At 43.1% G+C, this 26,750-nt stretch overlaps 1 protein-coding gene across 2 annotated transcripts in view; it reads right to left on the reverse strand.

The window, feature by feature from the left end:
- Positions 1-24,321, reverse strand: part of lrp12 (low density lipoprotein receptor-related protein 12) — an 85,461-nt gene extending 61,140 nt beyond the window's left edge. Inside the window, exon 1 of one of the 2 annotated variants that reach the window (XM_072262969.1) lies at positions 23,966-24,321. In XM_072262969.1, the coding sequence (XP_072119070.1) occupies positions 23,966-24,074 (109 nt within the window). In that variant the 5' untranslated portion in view covers positions 24,075-24,321. The remainder of the gene's footprint in view (positions 1-23,965) is intronic. The other variant, XM_072262960.1, reaches the window with a different exon arrangement.
- Positions 24,322-26,750: the final 2,429 nt, after the last annotated feature.

The raw sequence follows: 26,750 nt of genomic DNA on the forward strand, positions 1-26,750 counted from the left end.
TGGGGTGTCCAGGGAGGGATAGCACGTCTGGTAAATTAGCTCTTCGTGTCTATTCCAAGGTTGCTCACTCACCTTTGGTCCCACTCATCTCTCACCTATGACTCCAAGTAGCTGTTTGCACACAACAGCGGCCGCAACCCGGTACACTGCTTCAACAGATGGGCTAAACCAGGTGAGGGTAGTCAGGGACCTCATACCTGGTGAGATAGGGACATGCCTGTCCAAGCACGCAAAGTCAGCTCCAGCAGACTGGGTGGATGAGATGTACAGTGAGATCCAACAGCCAGAAAGGCAGGTTTCACAATGCTTCGTCGCGAGCGAAGCGTATGACAAGGCAGGGAAATCATAGTCATCCATTGCAACCAAGGGGACCTAGTTGTGACAACTACTCATACCACTGGACCTAGACTTCTGAGGTAAACACAAAATAATCTACAGATGCTGGGGTCAAAGCTACACTCACAACACGCTGGAGGAACTCAGCAGGTCGGGCAGCATCAGTGGAAAAGATCGGTCAACGTTTCGGGCTGGAACCCTTCGTCCTGTCAGCATGTTGTGACTTCTGAGGTAGAGAGAGTGGAACTGCCCCAGCTTTTCCACTTTAAAAACACTCTTATACAGTTTCCTGTCATTGTTGGATACAACAATCAATCATTAATCTCATGAGTGACACAGAATGCAAGCATCACTAAGGCATTATTTTATTTAAAAAGTGATAATCGTCTACTCATGCATTTGCTTAAAAGAAGAAAATGCCCTCATCCTTTCCCTCTAAAAAAAAGGATTTCAAGCAGACCATGTATATTTCAGAAACAGCTCATATGCTGAATTCCCATGCAGATTTGCTGATTCATAATTCCCAAAAGACAAGTCAATGTAATATCATAAATTTGATGTACTCCATATCAACTGCTTTTAGCAACAGTGCAGCTTTCAACTGAGTATATCCATGTGTAGAGCTAGAGTCGTCTTTCCTTATCGGAGGATAGAAGGCAAATAACTGATGTAATTCTATCAATATCATTATGAACTGCATGTTACCTACTGCCAGTCCATCTGGATTTTACCATACTGAGGAAAGTACTCACTCAGAAAAATTTAAATAAAATTGCTCTACATTTAGAAAAATTACAAAGCATGATTTAGACTAATAATGTTAAAAGTTTGTTTAATCTTGCTTCGATTGTTCAATAGCTCCAGATAAAAATTTAGATTTCCTGCATTTACAAAAGCCGGGATTCAGCCATGTGTTGAATCGAGTTGGCAGACATGGACAATTATGAAGCAAACCAAAAATAAACTTACTGGACTTACACTACCCCTACTTGATTGGTGGGGGGGGGGGGGGGTGATATGGTGGGGCTAAAGGAAGTCCAGCTGTCTAATAACTCCAGCAATCCAGGTTCAAGTGCTATCAATGTGGTTTGCTCTGGCTTCCCCACATTTGAAAGATGCGCTTGTAGTTTAACTGTAAATAACCCGTCATGTAGCTGACCAGGAGTTGAATCCACCGGGGCAGGTATGGGCAAGCAAATAAATTAGGAGTAATAAGTGGGAATAAAGGGATTGATCTGAAAGCCAATATAGACTCATAAAGGCCAAAGGTTCTCTGACTATACAAAAAGAAAGAAAATTACAGTACACATACATGTCCATAGTGTTCCAAGTGACAGATGCACTGGAAATGCTGGGAAATCCACCTCTGCAATCCTACACCAGTCAAACTGGTTGAGGGATGGGCAGGAGTGGCAAATCAATCTTCAATTACCAATGCTTCCTGTGCGATAGAGGTGGAGGCAAGAGAGGTCGAGGAAACGCAAAATCGCTAAGAGTGAACATCACAGCAGTACTTGGAGAGGATATTCCAAGGGGAAACATAGAAAGGGGTAAGTATAGAACTTAGAATTAAAGGGGTGATCACTCTGTTGGGATTATACTATAGACTGCCTCCCCTCCCAATTGTCAGAAGAAATCAGAGGAGCTAATATATAAGGAAATTGCAACAAGCTGCAAGATTATAATGGTAGGTGACTGGGTCCGGCATTGTGCTAGGAGTTAGACGAGGCAGGAAAGTTTTCTTAAGCAATATATAGGTGGCCCTATTACAGACGGGACTACCCTTTACCTCCTCTTAGGAAATGAGGCTGGGCAAGTGGCTGATGTGTCAGTGCAGGAGCACTTTGAGACCAGCAACCATAGTTATTAGCTTAATACTATTTATAGGAAAGATAGGAATGATCTGCTAGGTGAAGTCCTAAATTGGGAGGCTAATTTTCATGACATTTGAAAGGAATTTCGAATGTTGATTGGAAGAGGCTATTAGCTTGTAAAGAGATGTCTGGCAAGTGGCAGGATTTAAAAAGTGAGGTAAGAAAAATTCAAAGTATATTTATTATCAAAGTACATATAAGTTTACATATACAGCATGGAGATTCATTTTCTTGCAGGCATTTTCAAGAAACAAACAATATAATTTAACAAAAAACTATACATAAACAAAGACTGACAAATACGAATGTGCAAAAGACAACAAACTGCAAATAAAACTATCACTGAGAACATGAAAGAGTCCTTGAAAGTGAATCTGTAGATCATAGAATAGGTTCAGAGCAGTCACGAATGAAAGTATTCGCATTAGTTCAGGAGCCAGATGTTTGTAGAATAATAACTGTTCCCAAACCTGCTGGGTGTGGGACCTAAAGATTCTGTACCTCCTACCCAATGGTAGTAGCGAGAATAGGGCATGGCTTTTGACAATGGATGCAACATGTTCCTGTTACAGTTAAGGGCAAGGCTGGTAATATTAGGGAACCCTGGCTGACAAGAGATATTGAGGTTCTAGTCAGGAAAAAGGAAGCAAACTGTATGTCATCTAAGGCAAATCTCTGGAGGAAGCATAAAGGATGTAGAAGTACACGTAAAGTGGAAATCAGAATCTTAAAAAGAGGACACAAGATAAACATAAAAGTGAATCGAAAAAGATGATACTTCTTATCCACATTTAACATGGAGAAGGACATGGAGACTAGTTAGTTCAGAGAAAAGGAGCGATATCCTGAGGCAACATGCAATCGGAGAGATCAGAAGCCTGAGAAAACATAGTTCATTCAAGTTCGCTGATTGAGTGGAAAAGGTAGTTACTCACAGCAATCCTGGAGCTTTGAGCAGCGGTCAATCAGCATTTGGGATTGATAAGCAAGAACAAATTAAAGGAAGGCAGGGGAAGGCGAAGCAGCCATTGTTGTAGTGGTCAGAGTTAAGAGTGGAGAGTTTGAGGCTTTAGCTCTTCGAGACTTTTGTCAGGGAAAGCAGACAAAAGCTGTAGGTAGATTCCCCCACCCCTTTACATTTGCTCAGTTAGAGCAGTAGAGATGCCAAGCAGGAAAGTGAAATGCTCCTCTTGCAGAATGTGACAAGTCCAGGAGACCTCCAGTATCCCTGGCGACGACAACTGCAAGTTTCTAACACTCCACATTAAGGAGTTAGAGATGGAACTGGATGAACTCGGGATCATTTGGGAGGCTAAGGTTGTAATAGGACATATAGAGAGGTAGGATTTTAAAATTTATTCATTTACAGGATGTGGGCATCGCCAGCTAAGCCAGCATTTATTGTCCATCCTTCGTTGCCCTTGAGAAGGTGGTGATGAGCTGCCTTCTTGAACCGTTGCAGTCCCTGAGGTGTAGATACACTCAGTGTTCTTAGGGAGAGAATTCCATGATTTTGACCCAGCGACAATGAAGGAGCAGTGACATGGTCCCAAGTCAGGATGGTAAGTGACTTGGAGGGGGATTTCCAAGTGGTGGTGTTCCCAGGTAGCTGCTGTTCTTGTCCTTCTAGATGGTAGTGGTCGTGGGTCTGGAAGGTGGTTTGATGTATTGTTGCAGTGCATCGTGTAGATAGCACATACTGCTGCAACTGTTCATCGACGGTGAAGGGATTGGATGCTTGTAGAAGGGAATACAATCAAGTGGGCTGCCTTGTACTGGATGGCGTCAAGCTTCTTGAGTGTTGATGGAGCTGTACTCATCCAGGCGAGTGGTGAGTATTCCATTACACTCTGACCTGAGCCTTGTAGATGGTGGACAGGATTTGGGGAGTCAGGAGGTGAGTTAAATGCCGCAGGATTTCTAGCTTTTGACCAGCTCTGGTAACCACGGTGTTTATATGGCTAGACCAGTTCAGTTTCCTATCAATGGTAACCCCCAGGATGTTAATAGTAGGGGATTCAGTGATGGTGATGCCACTGACTGTTAAGAGACGATGGTTAGAGCCTCTCTTGTTGGAGATGGTCATTGCCTGGCACTTGAGTGGCTCGAATGTTACTTGCCACTTGTCAGCCCAAGCCTGGATATTGTCCCGGTCCTGCTGCATTTGGGTACGAACTGCTTCACTATCTGAGGAGATACGAATGGTGCAGAACATTTACACCCAAGGTGCACGACACAGGAAACTAGGTGACAGTCATGAAGGGGAAAGGGGTTAAGCAGTCTGTATAGAGTGCCCATGTAGCAATCCCCCTCAACAACAGGTATATTACTTTAGATACTGCAGGTGGGGGGATGACCTAGCAGAGAAAAGTCAAGTCTCTGGCACTGAGTCTGAGTCTGCAATTCAGAAGCAAGGGGAGAGAACAGGCGAACTGTGGTGTTAGGGGATTCATTAGTAGGGGAACAGGAAGGAGGTTTTGTGGACAAGAACAAGATTCCCAGATAGTATGTTGCCTCCTGGGTACCAGCATCCCAGACATCTCGGATCTTTCTGCAAAAGGAGTTTGGTGCTAACTTAAAGGGCAAGACATCCAAAGTTATGATCTCAGCATTGTGCCACATGTGGCTAAAGTGATCAGGGGGTATGGAGGGAAGGCTGGTACAGGGTTCTGAGTTGGATGATCAGCCATGATCATACTGAATGGCGGTGCAGGCTCGAAGGGCCGAATGGCCTACTCCTGCACCTATTTTCTATGTTTCTACATACAAGTGAGGCCAGAAATAGGAAGATTACACAGTTTAACACATGGCTAAGGAGTTGGTGTAGTAGGAGGGAGAACACAAGATACTTTGATCACTGGGCTCTCTTCCAGGGAAGGTTGGACCTGTACAGAAGAGACAGCTTGCACCTGAACTGGAAGGGACTAATATCCTAACAGGAAGGTTTGCTGGTGCTGAATGATGGGCTTAATCTTGAGTTGCAGGGGGATAGGAACCAGAGTGCCAGAACAGTTAGTGGAGAGGTTGAGGAGACAGATGTTCCTAAGACCTCAGACAAAGTCAGAAATTAAAGGGTTGAGCAGGGGCGACTAGTGCCCTGAGCTGTGTATATTTCAATGCAAGAAGTATCGTAGGAAAGGCAGATGAGCTCAAGGCATGAATCAACACATGGAATTATAATATTGGAGCCATTAGTGAGACTTAGCTGTAGGTGGGACAGCACTGGCAGCTCAATATTCCATGGTTCCGTTATTTTAAATGAGACAGAGCTGTAGGGATAAAAGGAGGAGGGGTGGCATAACTAGGCAGGGAAATTGTCATGGCAGTGACTGTCAGGACAGACTGGAGAACATCTAGCGAGGCATTATGGGTGGTACTGAGAAATAAGAAAGGTATGGCCACATTAATGGGGCTATATTACAGACTACACAACAGTCCGAGGGATTTCAAGGAACAAATTTGTAAAGAGATGGTAGACTGTTGCAAGAAACAATAGGCTATTACAGTAGGTGATTTTGACTTTCCACATATTGACTGGGTCTCCTATACTGTACAAGGACGAGATGGGATAGAGTTTGTCAAATGTGTTCAGGAAAGTTTCCTTAATCAGTACGTAGAAATCCCAATGACAGAGTGTGTGATACTTGATCTGCTATTAACGAATGAGACAGGGCAGGTGACAGAAGTTTGTGTAGGTGAATACTTTGCATATAGTGATTACAATGCCAGTACAGTCGGCCCTCTTTATCCGCAAGGGACTGGTTCTGGGACCCCTTGCGGATACCAAAAAACTCGGATGCTCAAGTTCGTTATTCAACCTGGCTCAATGCAGTGGACCTTAGGACCCAGCAAAACCCAGGACCTCATTTAACTTGTCTCAGTGCGGTGGACATTAGGACCCAGCAGCAGAGCTCTGAATCCGCAGTGTTTCTGTTCACTAAAATAATCACGATCACGAATGGAAAATAACGTGGAAATACTAAAGCGGTCAGAAAGAGGTGAAACGCCATCGGTCATTGGAAAAGCGTTAGGCTACAGTCGGTCAACGATCGGAACAATTTTAAAGGATAAAGTGAGAAAGGCCCTGCCTCGATGAAAGCTACAATTATTACTAAGCAACGCAGTGGTTCATTTATTCGGTTTTGGGTTTTTGATCCTTCACATCAACCCAGCATAGATGGACAGCGCACTCGGGAGCGGTCTGTCACTGGGCCCAGCTCTGAAACATACGTTTCTTAAGTGTTTTATATGCATAGAAAGGTAAAATATATACTATATACTAAGACAAACGTTTGACTAACTGACGCTAAATAACATAGAATAGTACAGCACATTACAGGCCCTTCGGCCCACAATGTTGCGCCGACCCTCAAACCCTGCCTCCATACAACCCCCCACCTTAAATTCCTCCATATACCTGTCTAGTAGTCTCTTAAACTTCACGAGTGCATCTGCCTCCACCACTGACTCAGGCAGTGCATTCCACGCACCAACCACTCTCCGAGTAAAAAACTTTCCTCTAATATCCCCCTTGAACTTCCCACCCCTTACCTTAAAGCCATGTCCGGACGTACCTGTTATACCGGATGTACCTGTTCCGACTTACTTAGTAAGAGAACTTCCGGTTTCCTTTCGATCCCGATCCAGGTTTAACCTACACATATCCTCCTGTATACTTCAAATCGTCTCTAGATTACTTATAATACCTAATACAATGTAAATACTACATAAAATAGTTGTTTTACTGCATTGTTTAGGGAATAATGAAAAGAAAAAAAAGTCTGTACATGCTCGAACAACAAATGCTGGAAGAGCACTTCCGGGTTTTCTCGATTCGCGGTTGGTTGAATTCCCGCATGCGGAACCTGTGGATAAGGAGGGTCGACTGTCGTTTCAAAGGAAATATACAAAAAGTTAAGTCTGGTCCACAATTTGAAACTCAAAATTGGAGAAGACCAATTTTGATGGTATCAGAAAGGATGAGGCAAATGTGGATTGGGACAAGTTGTTATTTGGCAAAGGTGTACAGGTGTCCCCCGCTTTTCGAACGTTCACTTTACGAAACCTCACTGTTACGAAAAACCTACATTAGTACCATGTTTTTGCTTTCAGAACGTGTCTTCACTGTTACGAAGAAAGGCAGCGCGCGATAAAAAAATCAGCGCGTGCCCCGAGCAGCCACTCTCCCCCGGATTCGGAACAGCATTGCTTAAGCACGAGCCTGTGAGCAGCCGTTTGCAAGATGAGTTCTAAGGTGTCAAAAAAGCCTGAAAGAGCTCGTAAGGGTGTTACACTTAGCGTAAAACTAGACATAATTAAACGTTTCAATCGTGGTGAACGAAGCAAGGACAAAGTGAGTTTGGTTTGTGGAAGCTGACGAAGATGATGTTGATGAGGTTTTGGCATCCCATGACCAAGAACTAATAGATGAAGAGCTGATGCACTTGGAAGAGGAAAGGATAACAATCGAAACCGAATGCAGTAGCGAAAGTGAAGTCATCCAGGAACTGAACGTGAAGCAACTACGTGAGATTTTCGCTGCAATGATAAGGTACGACTTTAATTTTGAAAGGGTACGTAGGTTTAGGGGATATTTGCAGGATGTTTTGAGTCTTACAAAGAACTGTGTGATAGAAAAATGCGCGAGGCTCAGCAGTCAAGCAAGCCTTCCACATCAGCCACAGCAGACGATGAACCTCGACCTTTGACATCCAGGCAGGCAGTCATAGGAAAAGATGAGCTGCCCGCCCTGACCGACAATGAGATGACACCCCCATGTCCCACCACCCCAACACCCGGGCCCCGGACAGATACTATACCAATTTGCGGAGAATGCAGCAGCAGCCAGGAGGCACACAGTACATCTTTAAGAATAAAGCCGAAATAAACATGCTAATTAATTAGTGCTGCCTAGCACGTAATTCTCGGCTCAGATCAGTGCCGATGCAATCGGCAATCGTCTCTGATCTGCGCCAACATTTACGTGCCGGGCAGCACCTAATTAATTAGCATGTTTATTTCGGCTTTTTCTTAAAGATGTGCTGAGTGCCTCCTGGCTACCCCTGCTTGCTTCGCGGCAATGTATCAGTCGGCGGCCTGGAGGGTGGGGGCCACTGCACCACCCCAACCTGCGACGACTCAGTCTAACACACTATCATCAGTATGCTCGATGTCTTCCCAATTCCAGTAAGTGATACTACACTGTACATACATTATTTCAACTTTATATAGGCTGTGTATTTTTACGTGTTATTTGGTAGATTTGGCAGCTTCATAGTTTATAGGTTACTAGAGAGCGCGTTTATGCCAACAGTGTTTGCGTGAGATTTTCGCTACGGAGATCTGTGCAGGCAATCGTTATAGAGAAGTATTTCTACTTTATATAGGCTGTGTATTTATCATATCATTCCTGCTTTTACTATATGTTACTGTTATTTTAGGTTTTATGTGTTATTTGGCATGATTTGGTAGGTTATTTTTGGGTCTGCGAACGCTCACAAGATTTTCCCATATAAATAAATGGTAATTGCTTCTTCGCTTTCGAAACATAGAAAATAGGTGCAGGAGTAGGCCATTCGGCCCTTCAAGCCTGCACCGCCATTCAATATGATCATGGCTGATCATCCAACTCAGAACCCTGTACCAGCCTTCCCTCCATACCCCCTGATCCCTTTAGCCACAAGGGCCATATCTAACTCCCTCTTAAATGTAGCCAATGAACTGGTTTCAACTGTTTCCTGTAGCAGAGAATTCCACAGATTCACCACTCTCTGTGTGAAGAAGTTTTTCCTAATCTCAGTCCTAAAAGGCTTCCCTTTTATCCTCAAACTGTGACCCCTCGTTCTGCACTTCCCCAACATCGGGAACAATCTTCCTGCATCTAGCCTGTCCAATCCCTTTAGGATTTTATACGGTTCAATAAGATTCCCCCTCAATCTTCTAAATTCCAACAAGTATAAGCCTAGTCGATCCAGTCTTTCATCATATGAAAGCCCTGCCATCCCAGGAATCAATCTGGTGAACTTTCTTTGTACTCCCTCTATGGTAAGGATGTCTTTCCTCAGATAAGGGGGCCAAAACTGCACACAATACTCCAGGTGTGGTCTCACCAAGGCCTTGTACAACCGTAGTAGTACCTCCCTGCCCCTGTACTCGAATCCTCTTGCTGTGAATGCCAGCATACGATTCACCTTTTTCACCGCCTGCTGGTACCTGCATGCCCACTTTCGATGACTGGTGTATAATGACACCCAGGTCTCGTTGCACCTCCCCTTTTCTTAATCGGCCACCATTCAGATAATAACCTGTTTTCCTGTTTTTGCCACCAAAGTGAATAACCTCACATTTATCCACATTAAATTGCATCTGCCATGAATTTGCCCACTCACCCAACCTATCCAAGTCACCCTGCATCCTCTTAGCATCCTCCTCACAGCTAACACCGCCACCCAGCTTCATGTCATCCGCAAACTTGGAGATGCTGCATTTAATTCCCTCATCCAAGTCATTAATATATATTGTAAACAACTGGGGTCCCAGCACTGAGCCTTGCGGTACCCCACTAGTCACCGCCTGCCATTCTGAAAAGGTCCCGTTTATTCCCACTCTTTGCTTCCTGTCTGCTAACCAACTCTCCACCCACACCAATACCTTACCCCCAATACTGTGTGCTTTAAGTTTGCACACTAATCTCCTGTGTGGGACCTTGTCAAAAGCCATTTGAAAATCCAAACATACCACATCCACTGGTTCTCCCCTATCCACTCTTCTGGTTACATCCTCAAAAAATTCTATGAGATTCATCAGACATGAATTTCCTTTCACAAATCCATGCTGACTTTGTCCGATGATTTCACCACTTTCCAAATGTGCTGTTATCACATCTTTGATAACTGACTCCAGCAGTTTCCCCACCACCGACGTTAGGCTAACCGGTCTATAATTCCCCGGTTTCTCTCTCCCTCCTTTTTTAAAAAGCGGGGTTACATTAGCCACCCTCCTATCCTCAGGAACTAGTCCAGAATCTAAAGAGTTTTGAAAAAATTATCACTAATGCATCCACTATTTCTTGGGCTACTTCCTTAAGCACTCTGGGATGCAGACCATCTGGCCCTGGGGATTTATCTGCCTTTAATCCCTTCAATTTACCTAACACCACTTCCCTACTAACATGTATTTCCCTCAGTTCCTCCATCTCACTGGACCCTCTGTCCCCTACTATTTCCGGAAGATTATTTATGTCCTCCTTAATGAAGACAGAACCAAAGCAGTTATTCAATTGGTCTGCCATGTCCTTGCTCCCCATAATCAATTCACCTGTTTCTGTCTATAGGGGACCTACATTTGTCTTAACCAATCTTTTTCTTTTCACATATCTAAAAAAGCTTTTACAGTCAGTTTTTATGTTCCCTGCCAGTTTTCTCTCATAATCTTTTTTCCTTTTCCTAATTAAGCCCTTTGTCCTCCTCTGCTGGACTCTGAATTTCTCCCAGTCCTCAGGTGAGCCACTTTTTCTGGCTAATTTTATGCTTCTTCTTTGGAATTGATACTATCCCTCATTTCCCTTGTCAGCCATGGGTGCACTACCTTCCCTGATTTATTCTTTTGCCAAACTGGGATGAACAATTGTTGTAGTTCATCCATGCGATCTTTAAATGCTTGCCATTGCATATCCACCGTCAACCCTTTAAGTGTCATTTGCCAGTCTATCTTAGCTAATTCACGTCTCATACCTTCAAAGTTACTCTTCTTTAAGTTCAGAACCTTTGTTTCTGAATTAACTATGTCACTCTCCATCTTAATGAAGAATTCCACGACATTTACGACATTTTGGCTTACGAAACGTTTCATAGGAACACTCTACCTTCGGATGGCGGGGGAAACCTGTACTTAGTAAGTGGGAGGCCTTCAAAAGTGAGTTCAAAGCTTGTCTGTGCCTGTCAGAATAAACATAGAAAATAGGTGCAGGAGTAGGCCATTCAGCCCTTCGAGCCTGCACCACCATTTATTATGATCATGGCTGATCATCCAACTCAGAACACCACCCCAGCCTTCCCTCCATACCCCCTGACCCCCGTAGCCACAAGGGCCATATCTAACTCCCTCTTAAATATAGCCAATGAACTGGCCTCAACTGTTTCCTGTGGCAGAGAATTCCACAGATTCACCACTCTCTGTGTGAAGAAGTTTTGCCTAATCTCGGTCCTAAAAGGCTTCACCTCTATCCTCAAACTGTGACCCCTCGTTCTGGACTTCCCCAACATCGGGAACAATCTTCCTGCATCTAGCCTGTCCAATCCCTTTAGGATCTTATACGTTTCAATCAGATCCCCCCTCAATCTTCTAAATTCCAACGAGTACAAGCCCACTTCATCCAGTCTTTCTTCATATGAAAGTCCTGCCATCCCAGGAATCAATCTGGTGAACCTTCTCTGTACTCCCTCTATGGCAAGGATGTCTTTCCTCAGATTAGGGGACCAAAACTGCACACAATACTCCAGGTGTGCTCTCACCAAGGCCTTGTACAACTGCAGTAGTACCTCCCTGCTCCTGTACTCGAATCCTCTCGCTATAAATGCCAGCATACCATTCACCTTTTTCACCGCCTGCTGTACCTGCACGCCCACTTTCAATGACTGGTGTATAATGACACCCAGGTCTCGTTGCACCTCCCATTTTCCTAATCGGCCACCATTCAGATAATAATCTGTTTTCCTATTTTTGCCACCAAAGTGGATAACTTCACATTTATCCACATTAAATTGCATCTGCCATGAATTTGTCCACTCACCCAACCTATCCAAGTCACCCTGCATCCTCTTAGCATCCTCCTCACAGCTAACACCGCCACCCAGCTTCGTGTCATCCGCAAACTTGGAGATGCTGCATTTAATTCCTTCATCCAAGTCATTAATATATATTGTAAACAACTGGGGTCCCAGCACTGAGCCTTGCGGTACCCCACTAGTCACCGCCTGCCATTCTGAAAAGGTCCCGTTTACTGCCACTCTTTGCTTCCTGTCTGCTGACCAACTCTCCACCCACACCAATACCTTACCCCCAATACTGTGTGCTTTAAGTTTGCACACTAATCTCCTGTGTGGGACCTTGTCAAAAGCCTTCTGAAAATCCAAATATACCACATCCACTGGTTCTCCCCTATCCACTCTACTAGTTACATCCTCAAAAAATTCTATGAGATTCGTCAGACATGATTTTCCTTTCACAAATCCATGCTGACTTTGTCCGATCATTTCACCGCTTTCCAAATGTGCTGTTACCACATCCTTGATAACTGACTCCAGCAGTTTCCCCACCACCGACGTTAGGCTAACCGGTCTATAATTACCTGGTTTCTCTCTCCCTCCTTTTTTAAAAAGTGGAGTTACATTAGCCACCCTCTAATCCTCAGGAACTAGTCCAGAATCTAACAAGTTTTGAAAAATTATCACTAATGCATCCACTATTTCTTGGGCTACTTCCTTAAGCACCCTGGGATGCAGACCATCTGGCCCTGGGGATTTATCTGCCTTCAATCCCTTCAATTTACCTAACACCACTTCCCTACTAACATGTATTTCGCTCAGTTCCTCCATCTCACTGGAACCTCTGTCCCCTACTATTCCTGGAAGATTATTTATGTCCTCCTTAGTGAAGACAGAACCAAAGTAATTATTCAATTGGTCTGCCATGTCCTTGCTCCCCATAATCAATTCACCTGTTTCTGTCTGCAGAGGACCTACATTTGTCTTTACCAGTCTTTTCCTTTTTACATATCTATAAAAGCTTTTACAGTCAGTTTTTATGTTCCCTGCCAGTTTTCTCTCATAATCTTTTTTCCCCTTCCTAATTAAGCCCTTTGTCCTCCTCTGCTGAACTCTGAATTTCTCCCAGTCCTCAGGTGAGCCACTTTCCCTGGCTAATTTGTATGCTTCTTCTTTGGAATTGATACTATCCCTAATTTCTCTTGTCAGCCATGGGTGCACTACCTTCCTTGATTTATTCTTTTGCCAAACTGGGATGAACATTTGTTGCAGTTCATCCATGCAACCTTTAAATGCTTGCCATTGCATATCCACCGTCAATCCTTTAAGTGTCATTTGCCAGTCTATCTTAGCTAATTCACGTCTCATACCTTCAAAGTTACCCCTCTTTAAGTTCAGAACCTTTGTTTCTGAATTAACTATGTCACTCTCCATCTTAATGAAGAATTCCACCATATTATGGTCACTCTTACCCAAGGGGCCTCTCACGACAAGATTGCTAATTAACCCTTCCTCATTGCTCAAAACCCAGTCCAGAATAGCCTGCTCTCTAGTCGGTTCCTCGACATGTTGGTTCAAAAAACCATCCCGCATACATTCCAAGAAATCCTCTTCCTCAGCACCTTTACCAATTTGGTTCATCCAATCTACATGTAGATTGAAGTCACCCATTACAACTGCTGTTCCTTTATTGCACACATTTCTAATTTCCTGTTTAATACCATCTCCGACCTCACTACTACTGTTAGGTGGCCTGTACACAACTCCCACCAGCGTCTTCTGCCCCTTAGTGTTACGCAGCTCTACCCATATCGATTCCACATCTTCCCGGCTTATGTCCTTCCTTTCTATTGCGTTAATCTCTTCTTTAACCAGTAACGCCACCCCACCTCCCCTTCCTTCATGTCTATCCCTCCTGAATATTGAATATCCCTGAACGTTGAGCTCCCATCCCTGGTCACCCTGGAGCCATGTCTCTGTGATCCCAACTGTATCATAATCATTAATAACAATCTGCACTTTCAATTCATCCACCTTATTACGAATGCTCCTTGCATTGACACACAAAGCCTTCAGGCGCTCTTTTACAACTCTCTTAGCCCTTATACAATTATGCTGAAAAGTGGCCCTTTTTAATGCTTGCCCTGGATTTGTCGGCCTGCCACTTTTACTTTTCTCCATAGTACTTTTTGTTTCTACCCTCACTTTACACCCCTCTGCTTCTCTGCACTGGTTCCCATCCCCGTGTAGTGAACTAACCTCCTCACGCCTAGCCTCTTTAATTTGATTCCCACCCCCCCAACCATTCTAGTTTAAAGTCACCTCGGTAGCCCCCGCTAATCTTCCTGCCAGGATATTGGTCCCCTTAGGATTCAAGTGCAACCCGTCCTTTTTGTACAGGTCATGCCTGCGCCAAAAGAGGTCCCAATGATCCAAAAACTTGAATCCCTGCCCCCTGCTCCAATCCCTCAGCCACGCATTTATCCTCCACCTCATCGCATTCCTACTCTCACTGTCGTGTGGCACAGGCAGTAATCCCGAGATTACTACCTTTGCGGTCCTTTTTCTCAACTCCCTTCCTAGCTCCCTATATTCTCTTTTCAGGACCTCATCCTTTTAGGTAAATATGACAGGTATAGGGAACCTTGATTTTCAGGAGATATTGAGGCCCTTCCTTCCCTCCATCTTCTTGCTCCAACTCATCTTTTGTTCCAGTCCTGATAAAAGGTCTCGGCCCAAAACTTCGAGTGTTTACTCTTTTCTGTAGATGCTGCCTGGCCTGCTGAGTTCCTCCAGCATTCTGTGTGTTTTTCTTGAACTTCCAGCATCTACAGATTTTGACTTGTAAGGCTTCGTGCATGGAAGGTCATGTCTAACCAACCTTAAGAGTTTTTCAAGGAAGCAATCAGGAAAGTGGATGAAGGCAAGGCAGTAGATGTTGTCTACATGGATATTAGCAACGCATTTGACTAGGTCCAGCGTGGAAGGTTGGTCAAGAAGGTTTAGTCACTCCACATTAAAGATAAGATAATAAGTTGGATTAGACATTGGGCTCGTGGGAGAAGCCAGAGTGATAGAACATTGTTGCCTCTCTGACTGGAGGCCTGTGACTAGTGGAGTACCGCAAGGATTGATGCTGGGACTGCTGTTATTTGTTATGTATATCAACAACAATATGTGGTTAACTGGATTAGCAAATTTGCAGATGACACCAAGATTGGGGGTGTAGTGGACAGCAAGTAAGGACATCATGGCTTACAGAGAGATTTGGATTAGCTGGGAAAAATGGCAGATGGAATTTAATACAGAGAGGTGCAAGGTTTTGCACGTCGGTAGGAACAACCAGTGAATGGTAGGGCACTGAGAAGTGTGGTAGAACAAAGGGATCTGGGAATATAGGTCCATAATTCGTTGAAAGTGGCATTACAGCTAGAGAGTCGTGAAGAAAGCTTTTGGCATATTGGCCTTCATAAACTGAGTACAGGAGATGGGATGTTATGTTGAAGTTGTACAAGACATTGGTGAGGCCTACTTTGGAGTATTGTGTGCAGTTCTGGTCATCTAGCTACACGAAAGATGTAAATAATGTTGAAGGAGTACAGAAAATTTACAAAAATGTTGCCTGGTCTGGAGGATGTGAGTTACAAGGAAAGATTAAATAGATTAAAATTATTCATTAGAACGCAGAAGACTGAGAGGAGATTTGACAGCGGTATACAAGACTATGAGTGGTATAGATAGGGTAAGTGCAAGCAGGGTTTTTCCACTGACACTGGGTGGGACTATAGCCAGAAGTCATGGATTAAGGGTAGAAGGTGAAAAATTTAAGGGGAACATGAGGGGAAACTTCTTCACTGAGGGTTATGAGAGTATGGAATGAGCTGCCAGCACCAGCAAGTGGCACATGTGAGCTCAATTTCAAAGCTTAAGTGAGGTTTGGACAGGTACATGGATGGTTGGGGTATGGAGGGCTTGTTCCCATTGCAGGTCAATGGGAATAGGCAGTTTAAATCGTTCTGGCATGGACTCTGTGCTGTACATTTTATTGACATTATAGAAGAGGAAGTAATGATGGGTTATTAGTTAATAAAGATGGACAAATCACAGGAGCATGACCAGATGTATCCTAGGACATTGTGGGAAGCAAGGAAGAAATTGCTGAAGCCCTGGCAGAGATTTTTACATCTTAGTTAACCAATGGCAAGGTACCAGAACATTGGTGGATGGCTAATGCTGCATCTTTATTTAAGCACAAGCTAGAGAACTACCAGTCAAGTAATCTAACACCAGAGGTGGAAAGTTACTGAATGGATTCTGAGTGACAGGATTTATTTGCATTTGGAAAAACTAGGATTGATTAGCGATAGTCAGTATGGCTTTGCTGTGTATAAAATTGTGCCTCACGAACTTTACCAAGGCCTTGACAAAATCCCACATCATCAAGAAAGTTAGAACAAATGAGATTCAGGGTGAGCAAACCAATTGATTACTTACAAACAAGATGCTGAAGGTACTGAAGCAGTTCCGGGAGCATCTGTGGAAGGAACTGCACAATTAACATTTTGGGTTGTGACAAACTGGGTTAATAGTAGGAGGCAGAAGGTAGCAGAGTTATAGATAATGGAAACAAGCACTTTGGCTCGATGCCAACCAAAGTGTTTCTTTTCCCTTCCCGAGGTTGTCACAATTGTCTGTACTAGACCCTCTAAAGTTTTCCCTCACCTGGGAAAAAGGTCATGATGAGAGATCATTTAGATCATTTCTAATCTATTTAATCTTTCCTTGTAACTCACATCCTCCAGACCAGGCAATATTCTTGTAAATTTTCTGTACTCTTTCAACATTATTTACATCTTTCCTGTAGCTAGATGACCAGAACTGCACACAATACTACAAAGTAGGCCTCACCAATGTCTTGTACAACTTCAAACATAACATCCCATCTCCTGTACTCAGTTTATGAAGGCCAATATGCCAAAAGCTTTCTTCACGACTCTCTAGCTGTAATGCCACTTTCAATGAATTATGGACCTGTATTCCCAGATCCCTTTGTTCTACCACACTTCTCAGTGCCCTACCATTCACTGGTTGTTCCTACCGACATGCAAAACCTTGCACCTCTCTGTATTAATCCATGCCACTCCTGATTGTATAAACCTCGATAAGATCACCTCTCAGCCTCCTTCACTCCAAGGAAAACAGTCCCAGCCTATTTAAGTCTCCTTGTAACCCAAGTCTTTCAGTTGCAGCAACATCCTTGTAAATCTTTTCTGCACCTTTTTAGTTTAATCATATCCTTTTTATAGTATAATGTTTGGATTTCTATTTGGTAGTGCCATGATGGCTTAAGAAAAAACAGAAGAGTTAAAGAGCAGATGGATGTGGGAAGAGCTGGAAAAGAACAAAAGATTTCAGTCCAGAGGCTGTCACTGAACTGAAATTGACTCGAGACCATTCATTCACAGTAAGTAACAATCAGCCTTAGTAAACAAAAACCAGCTAGACATTATGGTGCCACACAATTTTCTATGGATGCACAGTAGATTTACTTCAATTCACGTGTACGCCTGAATAAAAGCCCAGCATGAATAATGAATAAAGCACCAGCATGAGCACCTCCTTAAAAGCCGAATTAAAGCCAAGTTTATCATCAAGTTTACTAAGGAACAGTGTCTTCCACTAAAATTAGATTAAGTAGCTTCCAAATCATAATTGGTTTCACTATGTAATTTGTTGAAACCGTGCATACACAAACATCAGCCCATAACTTTGTTGTTATTTTAATTTGTGTATTTCACTTGAGAATGGTGCATCGTTTTAAACTGTTGAAATAAACAGACTTTGCTGAAGGCTAACAAATGATAAAATACACATGTAAATTGAACAAAAGATATGATGGCATCAATCTTCATGCAATATTTATTTTGCAGGAATACCCGAGAACTAGAATCAATGTCCAGAAGATATTTGCTGGCAATTATTCATGGTCTCACGATCCCAACATATACGGATAAGCATATATGAACAACCAATGGACTCACTTTAATTGGCTCTCCATCTCATGTTCTTGATATTTATTCCTTATTTATTTATATTATTGTTTCTTCTTCTTGCATTTGCACAGTTTGTTGTCTACTGCACTCTGGTTGAAAGCCCTGGTTTGGTAGTCATTCATTGATTCTGTTATAGTTACTATTCTATAGATTTGTTGAGCATGTCCACAAGGAAATGAATCTCAGGGTTGTATATGGTGACATAAGGTCATAAGATATACAATCAGGAGTAGGCCATTTGGCTCATTGAGTCTACTCCACCATTTTGTCATGGCTAATCCATTTCCCTCTCAAATTCAATCTCTTGCCTACTCCCCATATCCCTTCATGCCCTGGCTAATCAAAAATCCATCAACTTCTGCCTTAAATATACCTAATGACAGCCTTCACAGCCGCCTATAGCAACAAATTCCACAGTCACCACTCTCTGGTTAAAGAATTTCTTCCTCATCTCCATTCTAAATGGACGTTCCCCCTATTCTGGTCTTAGACCCCACCATAGGAAACATCCTCTCCACATCCACTCTATCTTGGGCTTTCAACATTTGATAGTTTTCAATGAGATCACCCTTCATTCTTCTGAATTCCAGCAAGGCCCAGAGCTATCAAATGCTCCTCATATGATAACCCTTTCAATTCCCGAATCTTTCTCATGAGCCTCCTTTGAACCGAATGTCAACATACTCTCCCTTAGATAAGGGGCCCAAAACTGCTCACAATACCTCAATGAGGCCTCACCAGCGTCTACAAAGCATCCTTGATTTTGCATTCATAAGCCAAAAATAGGGTGAATGAGCACTACACATAAAATGCCGGTAGAACACAGCAGGCCAGGCAGCATCTATAGGAAGAGGTACAGTCGACGTTTCGGCCCTAGACCCTTTGTCAGGACAAGACGAAGGGTCTCGGCCCGAAACGTTGACTGTACCTCTTAACGTTGACTGTACCTCTTCCTATAGAGGCTGCCTGGCCTGCTGTGTTCTACCAGCATTTTGTGCGGGTTGCCTGAATTTCCAGCATCTGCAGATTTTCTGGTGAATGAGCACTCTTCCCCCACCCCCAGTGAAAGTGAATCAAAAATCTATGCTATCTATATTTATTTGTTTTAAGCTGAGAAGAGAAAGATTTAATAGGGCCCCAGGGGATAAATTCTTTATGAACAGGGTGGTGCCTACATGGAACAAGCTACCACAGGAATGGCTGAAGCAGGTCAATAACGATATTTAGAAGTCATTTGGACAGGTACATGGATAGGAAGTCTAGAGAAGGGGTTCCTAACAATGTCCACTAACCTAACAATGTCCATTAACCTAACAGGTTAATGATAGGGGTTCATGGCACAAAAAGGATTGGAAACCGCTGGTCTAGAGGGATATGGACCAAATGGGATTAGCTTCCATGAGTATCTTGGTTCACATGGATGAGTCGAGACAATGGGCCTGTTTCCATGCTATACTACTCTAGCACTTCAAATGTTACACCTCCAAGAGGTCCACAACCTTGTCATAGTCTGGAGGTTTGCATACCTCAATGACCTGGAGAGCTATGTGAGCTGGAGTCAGGGCTTTACCCTTCAGCTCTTGGCAGGGTTATCCATGCCAAACAGGTCAAAGGGTAGAGGACAGACTAAGAGTGGTCCACCAGTCCTTGAGGTTCAGGAGCTTAACTTAGGGCTAACTATCCTGACAGGTAAAACAAAATTGTTATGGAATCAACAATGATGAATCCTCCAACATTGGAATGCGATAGTATTCCTGAGTCTCCACCAGGACTTGCGTGACTGACAGTAAAGAAAACCGAGAGGAAACTATTGACACAATGAAGGAAGCCCCGAGCACCCCCAGAGATGGAGGACCTTCATTGCTGCCCTAAATGCCAGTGGTGTAACAGGCAGTAAGTCAGTCAGTCAGTCAGATACCATAACAGTATTCAACTCTGTGGTAAGTGACAACTCTCATTTCAGTAACTACAGAGGGGGCTTCCTGTTCTCTACCAGGGAGAAAGTCATCATCAGCTTTCTCACTGAGTGGCACTGCCTACCTAGGCCTCACAAAAGCCATTATTTTGTTTACTTAGGGATACAGCACAGTAACAGGCTATGCCGCCCAACTGCACCCATGTTACCAATTAACCTACAAACTCACCTCGTTTGAATGTGGGAGGGAAACCACACAGCCGTGTCCAAGCTCCTTGCAGCCAGCAGCGGAACAGAAACTGAATCACTGGTGCAGGAATAGTGTTACACTAACTGCCACGATACCGTGCCGCCCCTTCATCTCTGCTAATCAAGGAGGAGTTTAAGAATTCTTCTTAAATTCAGGTACTCTTGGAAACTCATCTCCCTCTTGCATTCGATTCATGATGGCATGCAAGCTGTAGTATCAACCAAAAAGGTGTAAAACAGGTCCAATCTCAGCTCAGACTGGTGACAATAAGAATACCTCAAAACTTCTCTCAATACTGCACTTCATCACCAACAACCTTCACACCAGAAGGGCGCTGAACCACAAAATAAATGGATATACAACCCATGTCACTCCACTCCAAAACTCCAACTTCAGTCAGTGTTGCAATATGCAGGCAATGCCAAAGCATATTAATGTTTAAAGACAAAGCTGCAAGTCACCTCAAGATTATTAAAATGTAAAACTTTAAATTCCCATAGAAATTGACATCAATTTATGCAGACTGCATCAATCCTCCTCCAAAATTCTGCAATCTGATTATTACAGCATGACCTTTCCTTTCAAATTCAATCTCTACTTGATTAACTCTGCCTCTCCAAATACTGTCAATCAGATTTTTCCAAAAACTTGTCCACCACCAGAACTCCTGCTTGTAGTTACCTAATCTTCCCATTCTCCCTTTTTACCACACAAGCCTTAAATATATGCTCCTACTAACTATTAAATGCTCCTAAAGGTGTGCGTCTCAAATAGTCTTTCACAACCAAGCCCAGCTCCTGACCTTGACTTGTGGCTTAGCTCCTAAACCCAGCAGAACCATTTCTACTGACAGGAGAAGGGGCAAAGGCACATTACTGGCACTTTAAAACCAGCCGCTTTGGGGAAATAGGGCTCGTCAGTTGTCGTTGGCAGTTCATCTAGAAGGCAAACTCTGATCTCAAATCTCTGTTGCCTTATGGCTATACCCACTCATGGGAAGGCTTCAGGAGTAAATCCCGAGGAAAAATCTGGAGCTGGAGTCCGAAAGGCAGTCTTACGTTGAGTTCAATGCTGACTGGCAACACCTGCAACACTGCTGGTGCCAAACGGCATCGGTCTCCGACGTTCCTTTGGATTCATCAGCAGCGCTGGGGGTGGGCTGCTACATGGGCAATGGCTTGCTCTCCATCTTGTACAACTCTGGCTTGCATATCACAGACAGCTGAGAAGCAACATCCATGGTCAACCCTGACCAACGAACAGCCCCACCAGACAACTTCCAATAATGCAAGAGGATTGGAAAATCATCAGAACACCATTTGCTTGCTTGATCCTTCTAAGAGCCTCAGATATATTCAATCCAATTCCATAAATTTATCTACTTTTTAAAAAATGCTAGGCCAGTTAATACACCCAGATTTTCTTAACATCAGTGTTGATACCATCTGCATAAAAAAGGAGCTACACATTTATTTTCCATTTTGGACCTTTTCCATTGTGTGGTAATGGGTTTCATAACCTATTCCATTATATATAATGAAATACCTTATGAAACCCATTGTAGTTCAAAATAGATGTATTACATTTACACATATACAAGCATATACATTATATACACACTTCCTTTTGTTATTATTCTGTCCTGCATGTTCCTCAAAACCAATCAAACACTAAAAGGAAGAATATTAAGGTTGGTGTAGGGATCATGCCTTCCCTTTTAAATATCTGGTCATAACCATCACCAGCTCCTCTGTATATTTCCTTTGTTTTGTCACTCATTTCCCCTCAAGTAGCTCTCTCTAGCCCTCTTTTAACAAATTATTTCTCAGTGTAGCAAAAGAAGCCATGCCCAATTTTACACTCAAGCTTGTTTATTTTGAGTAATTCCATAATGGTCCCTTTCAAAATGGTCTGGCATTGTCATCCTTTCTGGTGGTCCAGATTCATAATCTACACAAAGTTAGGTACCACACCGTCTCACTTAACTCACTACACAATATTTGAAAGCTGTAATTTTAACTGCCCTTATACCACTACAGTTTCAGTTCATGCCTGTGTGGCTGAAGTCTCCTACTACTGTAGTTTCATTGTTGCACCTCTCAGAATCTAACCCACGTACTTCTTTATACCTCTGAGTTACTGGAACTTATTTTATATTCCCAGAAATATCTTACTCCATTTCTCGGCATTTCATTGGCCTGAATGTGGAAAGAAACTTCAACTGATCTCCTTGAAGGTGCAGCCAAAGCCTCAATGATGAGTATGTCTCAGCAGCAAGGTGCTGAGGCCCCATCCCAAAATGCTGTGCTTTCACAGTTGGCTAAACTGGGGATAAAACCCTCTCTGTAAAGGATATTAAAAGGAAACATTAAATGTCTGACATTCAAATAAGTGTAGAAAAATAAAATAAATTCAAACTTTAAAACATTTCTCAATAAGTGCATTAAAATGTAAAAACTTCTCTCATTTTCTCATCAGAGAATTTTCACTGAAACGAGTGTCTTTTCTGATCCTAGGCCAGGAAAGCACAAGTTGGGAACCCCCACTAAATACCAGTAAGTCTTTTTGCCCTCTACTACTGAACTCCAATGAAAGAGCAGAGAGGCACATGCACTGTCATTTGTCACCCACTATGCTCTAGACTTGGAATATCTTCAAGTTGGATATTCCTTGTAATGAAATGACTGCGCACTGTTAGTTCTCATTGAAACACCAGCATTATCCATAAGCTCTTGATCAAAGAGGCAAATTTTAAAAAGCAATTTAAAAGGATAAGTTGAGTAGGGAGGCAGGAAAGCTTAGTCCTTGGCAACTGAGGTATTGTCCATCAAAAGGTGAACAATTAAATACAAGCAGCGGAAAATTATTACAGCACAGGTAGTTCAGAATTTTCTAACTAAAAGAAATGGAAAAAAGTCTAACTAATCCATGGTAGGTTTTGAAGACAATGGAAACAATTTTAACAACAAAGCATTCAAGAACCCAAAATCAATTGTAGCTCAGCATCATCAGGAGAGGGCTAGGAAGCAAAGGTTGTTGTGAATTAAGGGAGTTTTTAAGTATGAAGTTCACAGAAGGCCAGCAGGCTGGATTAGTTAAAGAGGAAGCCAAGCAATTCTGACAGGAGCAAACATTAAACAGAAAACGCTTTACTGCTTTCATATGTTCTGCACAGGACAAGGGGCAACATAATTAAATACAGTGGGGTACATGATGAAATGCAGATTCAGACCAGCCTATATTGCATGCTCATGATGGCAGGTTGACTCTACAGATACATAAAGCCGAGTCTAAAAACTCTAGTTTTTTAAAAAAAACAGACAGGTTAACTGAGACTATTTAAAGATACCATAAGACCCTCACATCTGCTTTGCAACAGAACTAGCAGTAAAGCCTTTAACAATATTAACTAAACTCATTGAGCACAGACCAGAGCATAGCACAACAATCAAGACGGGGGCGGGGGGGGGAAGGGAGGAAGACTACAATTTTAAAAAAATCTAATTTCCATTTACTGGCACAATAAGCAGATCAGTCTTTTTTTTTCTGAAACAGGTCTACAAATCTTAAAATAACACCCGCTTTAAAACTTAAAGCCCCTAGATCTTCTGATGTGGGAGTCTAAACAAAAATCAACAGAAGAGAAGTCAACAACTGTTAACAATAAGCTGAATACACGAAGTGTCCGCTTTCCAATTCGGGGCAGAGATAGAAATACACAGGATGTTTTCTTTGCAGGTGCGATTTGATCAGATTAGAAGTACAATACTCACTGATGAAGCCGAGAACAATGAAAGCCGATATCCGAGTCCAATAGTACAATGGGTTTCTCTGGCCGCTGGAGAATGAGGAACAACAGCTGGTGGAGCGAGAGACGGCCATAGTAGATGGCTGACAGGGGAACGGGACACGGCCAGAGGGAGATCGAGGGAGTGAGCCCAAGGACAGCAACACAACTTCAAGCGGCGGAGGCTGTCCTGCACCTAGGCATCCGCCCGGGGCCACAGCAACCTCACACCAAAGGGTGCTAGCGCCGGCCCTCCCCCGCCCCCCGATTAATTATCACACAGGCAGATAACAACGCCTGGCCTCCGCCGGGCTAATCTGCGCCCAGCCCTTCCTCCTACCCCCCACCGCTCCAGGTATCCGTTGCGGACAGTGAAACAACCGGTCAGTTTCCCCCCCTCCCCAATCCGCCAGCAATCAGTGCCCTCCCCACATCCTGCTCGGCCCCGCAGCCTCTCTCCCCACTCGACTCCGCGAGGTAAAAGGTCAGCAGACGCTCTACGTCACCGCACAGACATGAGACGGCGATGAAGGCGATATCTCGATCCTCCTCCGCCTCCTCCTCCTCCTCCTCCCGAGGTAAGGTGCTCTTCCCCTGCCTTGTCCAGACTTCTCACATCTCCTTTCGGAGAGCGGTTCACTTTTTTTCCAAATAAGGAAAAGGCTAAGAAATAACTTTTTAACTCAACTTCTGAGTTATTCATAACTTTAAAAAAAATGGAATTGCAAGACGCATTGATAGAACTGGATGTCAAGTACTAAGAACAAAATTATTTAAAGCAATATTTCGGCTCTTAAGATGTTATTGTAATGGTATTTAGTGCTTGCTGTTTAAAGAATTCAGTGACATCTGATTGTATGATTTTTGATGTATTATAGTAGTTAGATCCAACCACTGACAAAGTTTCATGTCAACATTTTGGAAAATCTGAGCCACTTTCCATAATCTTAGAAGCCACCTCTTGGTTAATCCTAACAATAGAATACATTGTGCTATCGTTACCTAAGGTCAATTAGGTAAAGGGTTTGAAGATAAAAATCCTCTTCTTGGCGCCAGGGATCCTGATTCTTCTTTACAATTAGGAAACCTGGACTACCTCCAACAGACAACTCAAGGCTCCGGTAAGATATTGTCACTCTTTCCTAAACACTGTCCTTCAAAAGCACTGGAAAAATAGTGAAGCAATGCCGCTGTCCTTTTCCAGGCCAACATCCCCAGCAGTGGGGCTCTGTAACACCCAGGCTTCATCACTATCCATGGATTGTTATTCATTTGCATTATACAGGAAAGAGTGTTGCTGAGAGATGCAACTCTATGTAGTATTCATGGACACTTACAGTGTAGGAGCCATGCCTCTGTTCTCCATCTGCTTTGTATTCTGTGTTTTGAATTTATTATGGTAACTAGTCACATGGGTGGGGGCATGGTAAAAGTGAGGAAATAAGTTGCATATTCTTCCTTTGTTCAGTACAGTTTGCAGTTGGGGACCGACAGATATCGTATCTTTTGTTGACCACTCAATTACGCTTAACATACACTTGGGTACACTTAAGTTTCATTGTTTCAAGCTTTTATCTTTGCTAATTGCTAATAAAGGATCAAATAGATATCTTTGATTTTTGTAACAATCATTATTGGAGCTGAGGGTGTGTCATACAAGAGTAACAAACCCATGGGGGGTAGCCAGCATGGCAATTTGGTTTGGCTAGAATTGGCTGCTACATATAGCTTAAGTAACTTTTTACTGCATATTAATTCCAATTCCTATTCCCATTCCGACGTGTCAATCCATGGCCTCCTCTTGTGCCAAGAGGAGGCCACCCTCAGAGTGGAGGAGCAACAACTTGTATTCTCTCTGGGTAGCCTCCAACCTGCTGGCGTGAATGTCAATTTTTTCTTCCTTCCTGTAATTCTTTTTCCCTCCCCCTTCCCTCTTCTTCTATTGCCTGCTCTGGCATTTTACCTCTTCTCACCTACCTATCAATTACAGCTGGGACCCGTCCTCCTTCCCTTTCTCCTATGGTCTACTCTCATCTCCTATCAGATTCCTTCTTCTCCAGCCTTACATATTTCCTGCTCACTTGGCTTTACCTATCACCTTCCAGTTTGCCTCCTTCGCCTCCCCCCCACCTTTTTACTCTGGCGTCCTCCCCCTTCCATTTCAGTCCTGATGAAGTGTCTCGGCCTGGAACTTCGACTTTATTCATTTCCATTGATACTCCCTGACCTGCTGAGTTCCTCCAGCATTTTGATCCAGCTTAAGATTCAAGATTGTTTAATGTTATTTCCAGTACACAAGTGCAAAGAAGAACAAATTAAGTGTTACTCCAGATCCGATACAGCACAAAAAAAAAATACAAAAAGATAGAGAACACAATAATAATAATAATTTAAAAAACACTAAGTATAAATACGTAAAATAGCTTGCGTACATAGATTGACTGCATGTCCAAAAATGACGCTAGGCACAGGAGTGTCTGTACATATGTAAGGTGAGACTGACAGAAAATGGCAAAGTAATGATGGAGGGGTGAGTTAGTAGGTGGAAGTGTTGTTCAGCCTTACTGCTTAGGGTAAGTAACGTTTTGAGCATGGTGATCCTGGTGTGGATACTATGTAGCCAGCTCCCATCAGGGGGGAGTTTTAGAGAGTAAGCTAGAGATTACTTTTTATAAATGAGAGTAAACTTCTATAGATGTGTGGTGGAGAGTATATTGGCTGGCTGCATCACAGTCTGATATGGAAACACCTATGCCCTGGAGCAGAAAATC

This window comes from Mobula birostris, chromosome 1 (genome assembly GCF_030028105.1).
Source record: "Mobula birostris isolate sMobBir1 chromosome 1, sMobBir1.hap1, whole genome shotgun sequence".
Lineage (NCBI taxonomy): Eukaryota > Metazoa > Chordata > Chondrichthyes > Myliobatiformes > Myliobatidae > Mobula > Mobula birostris.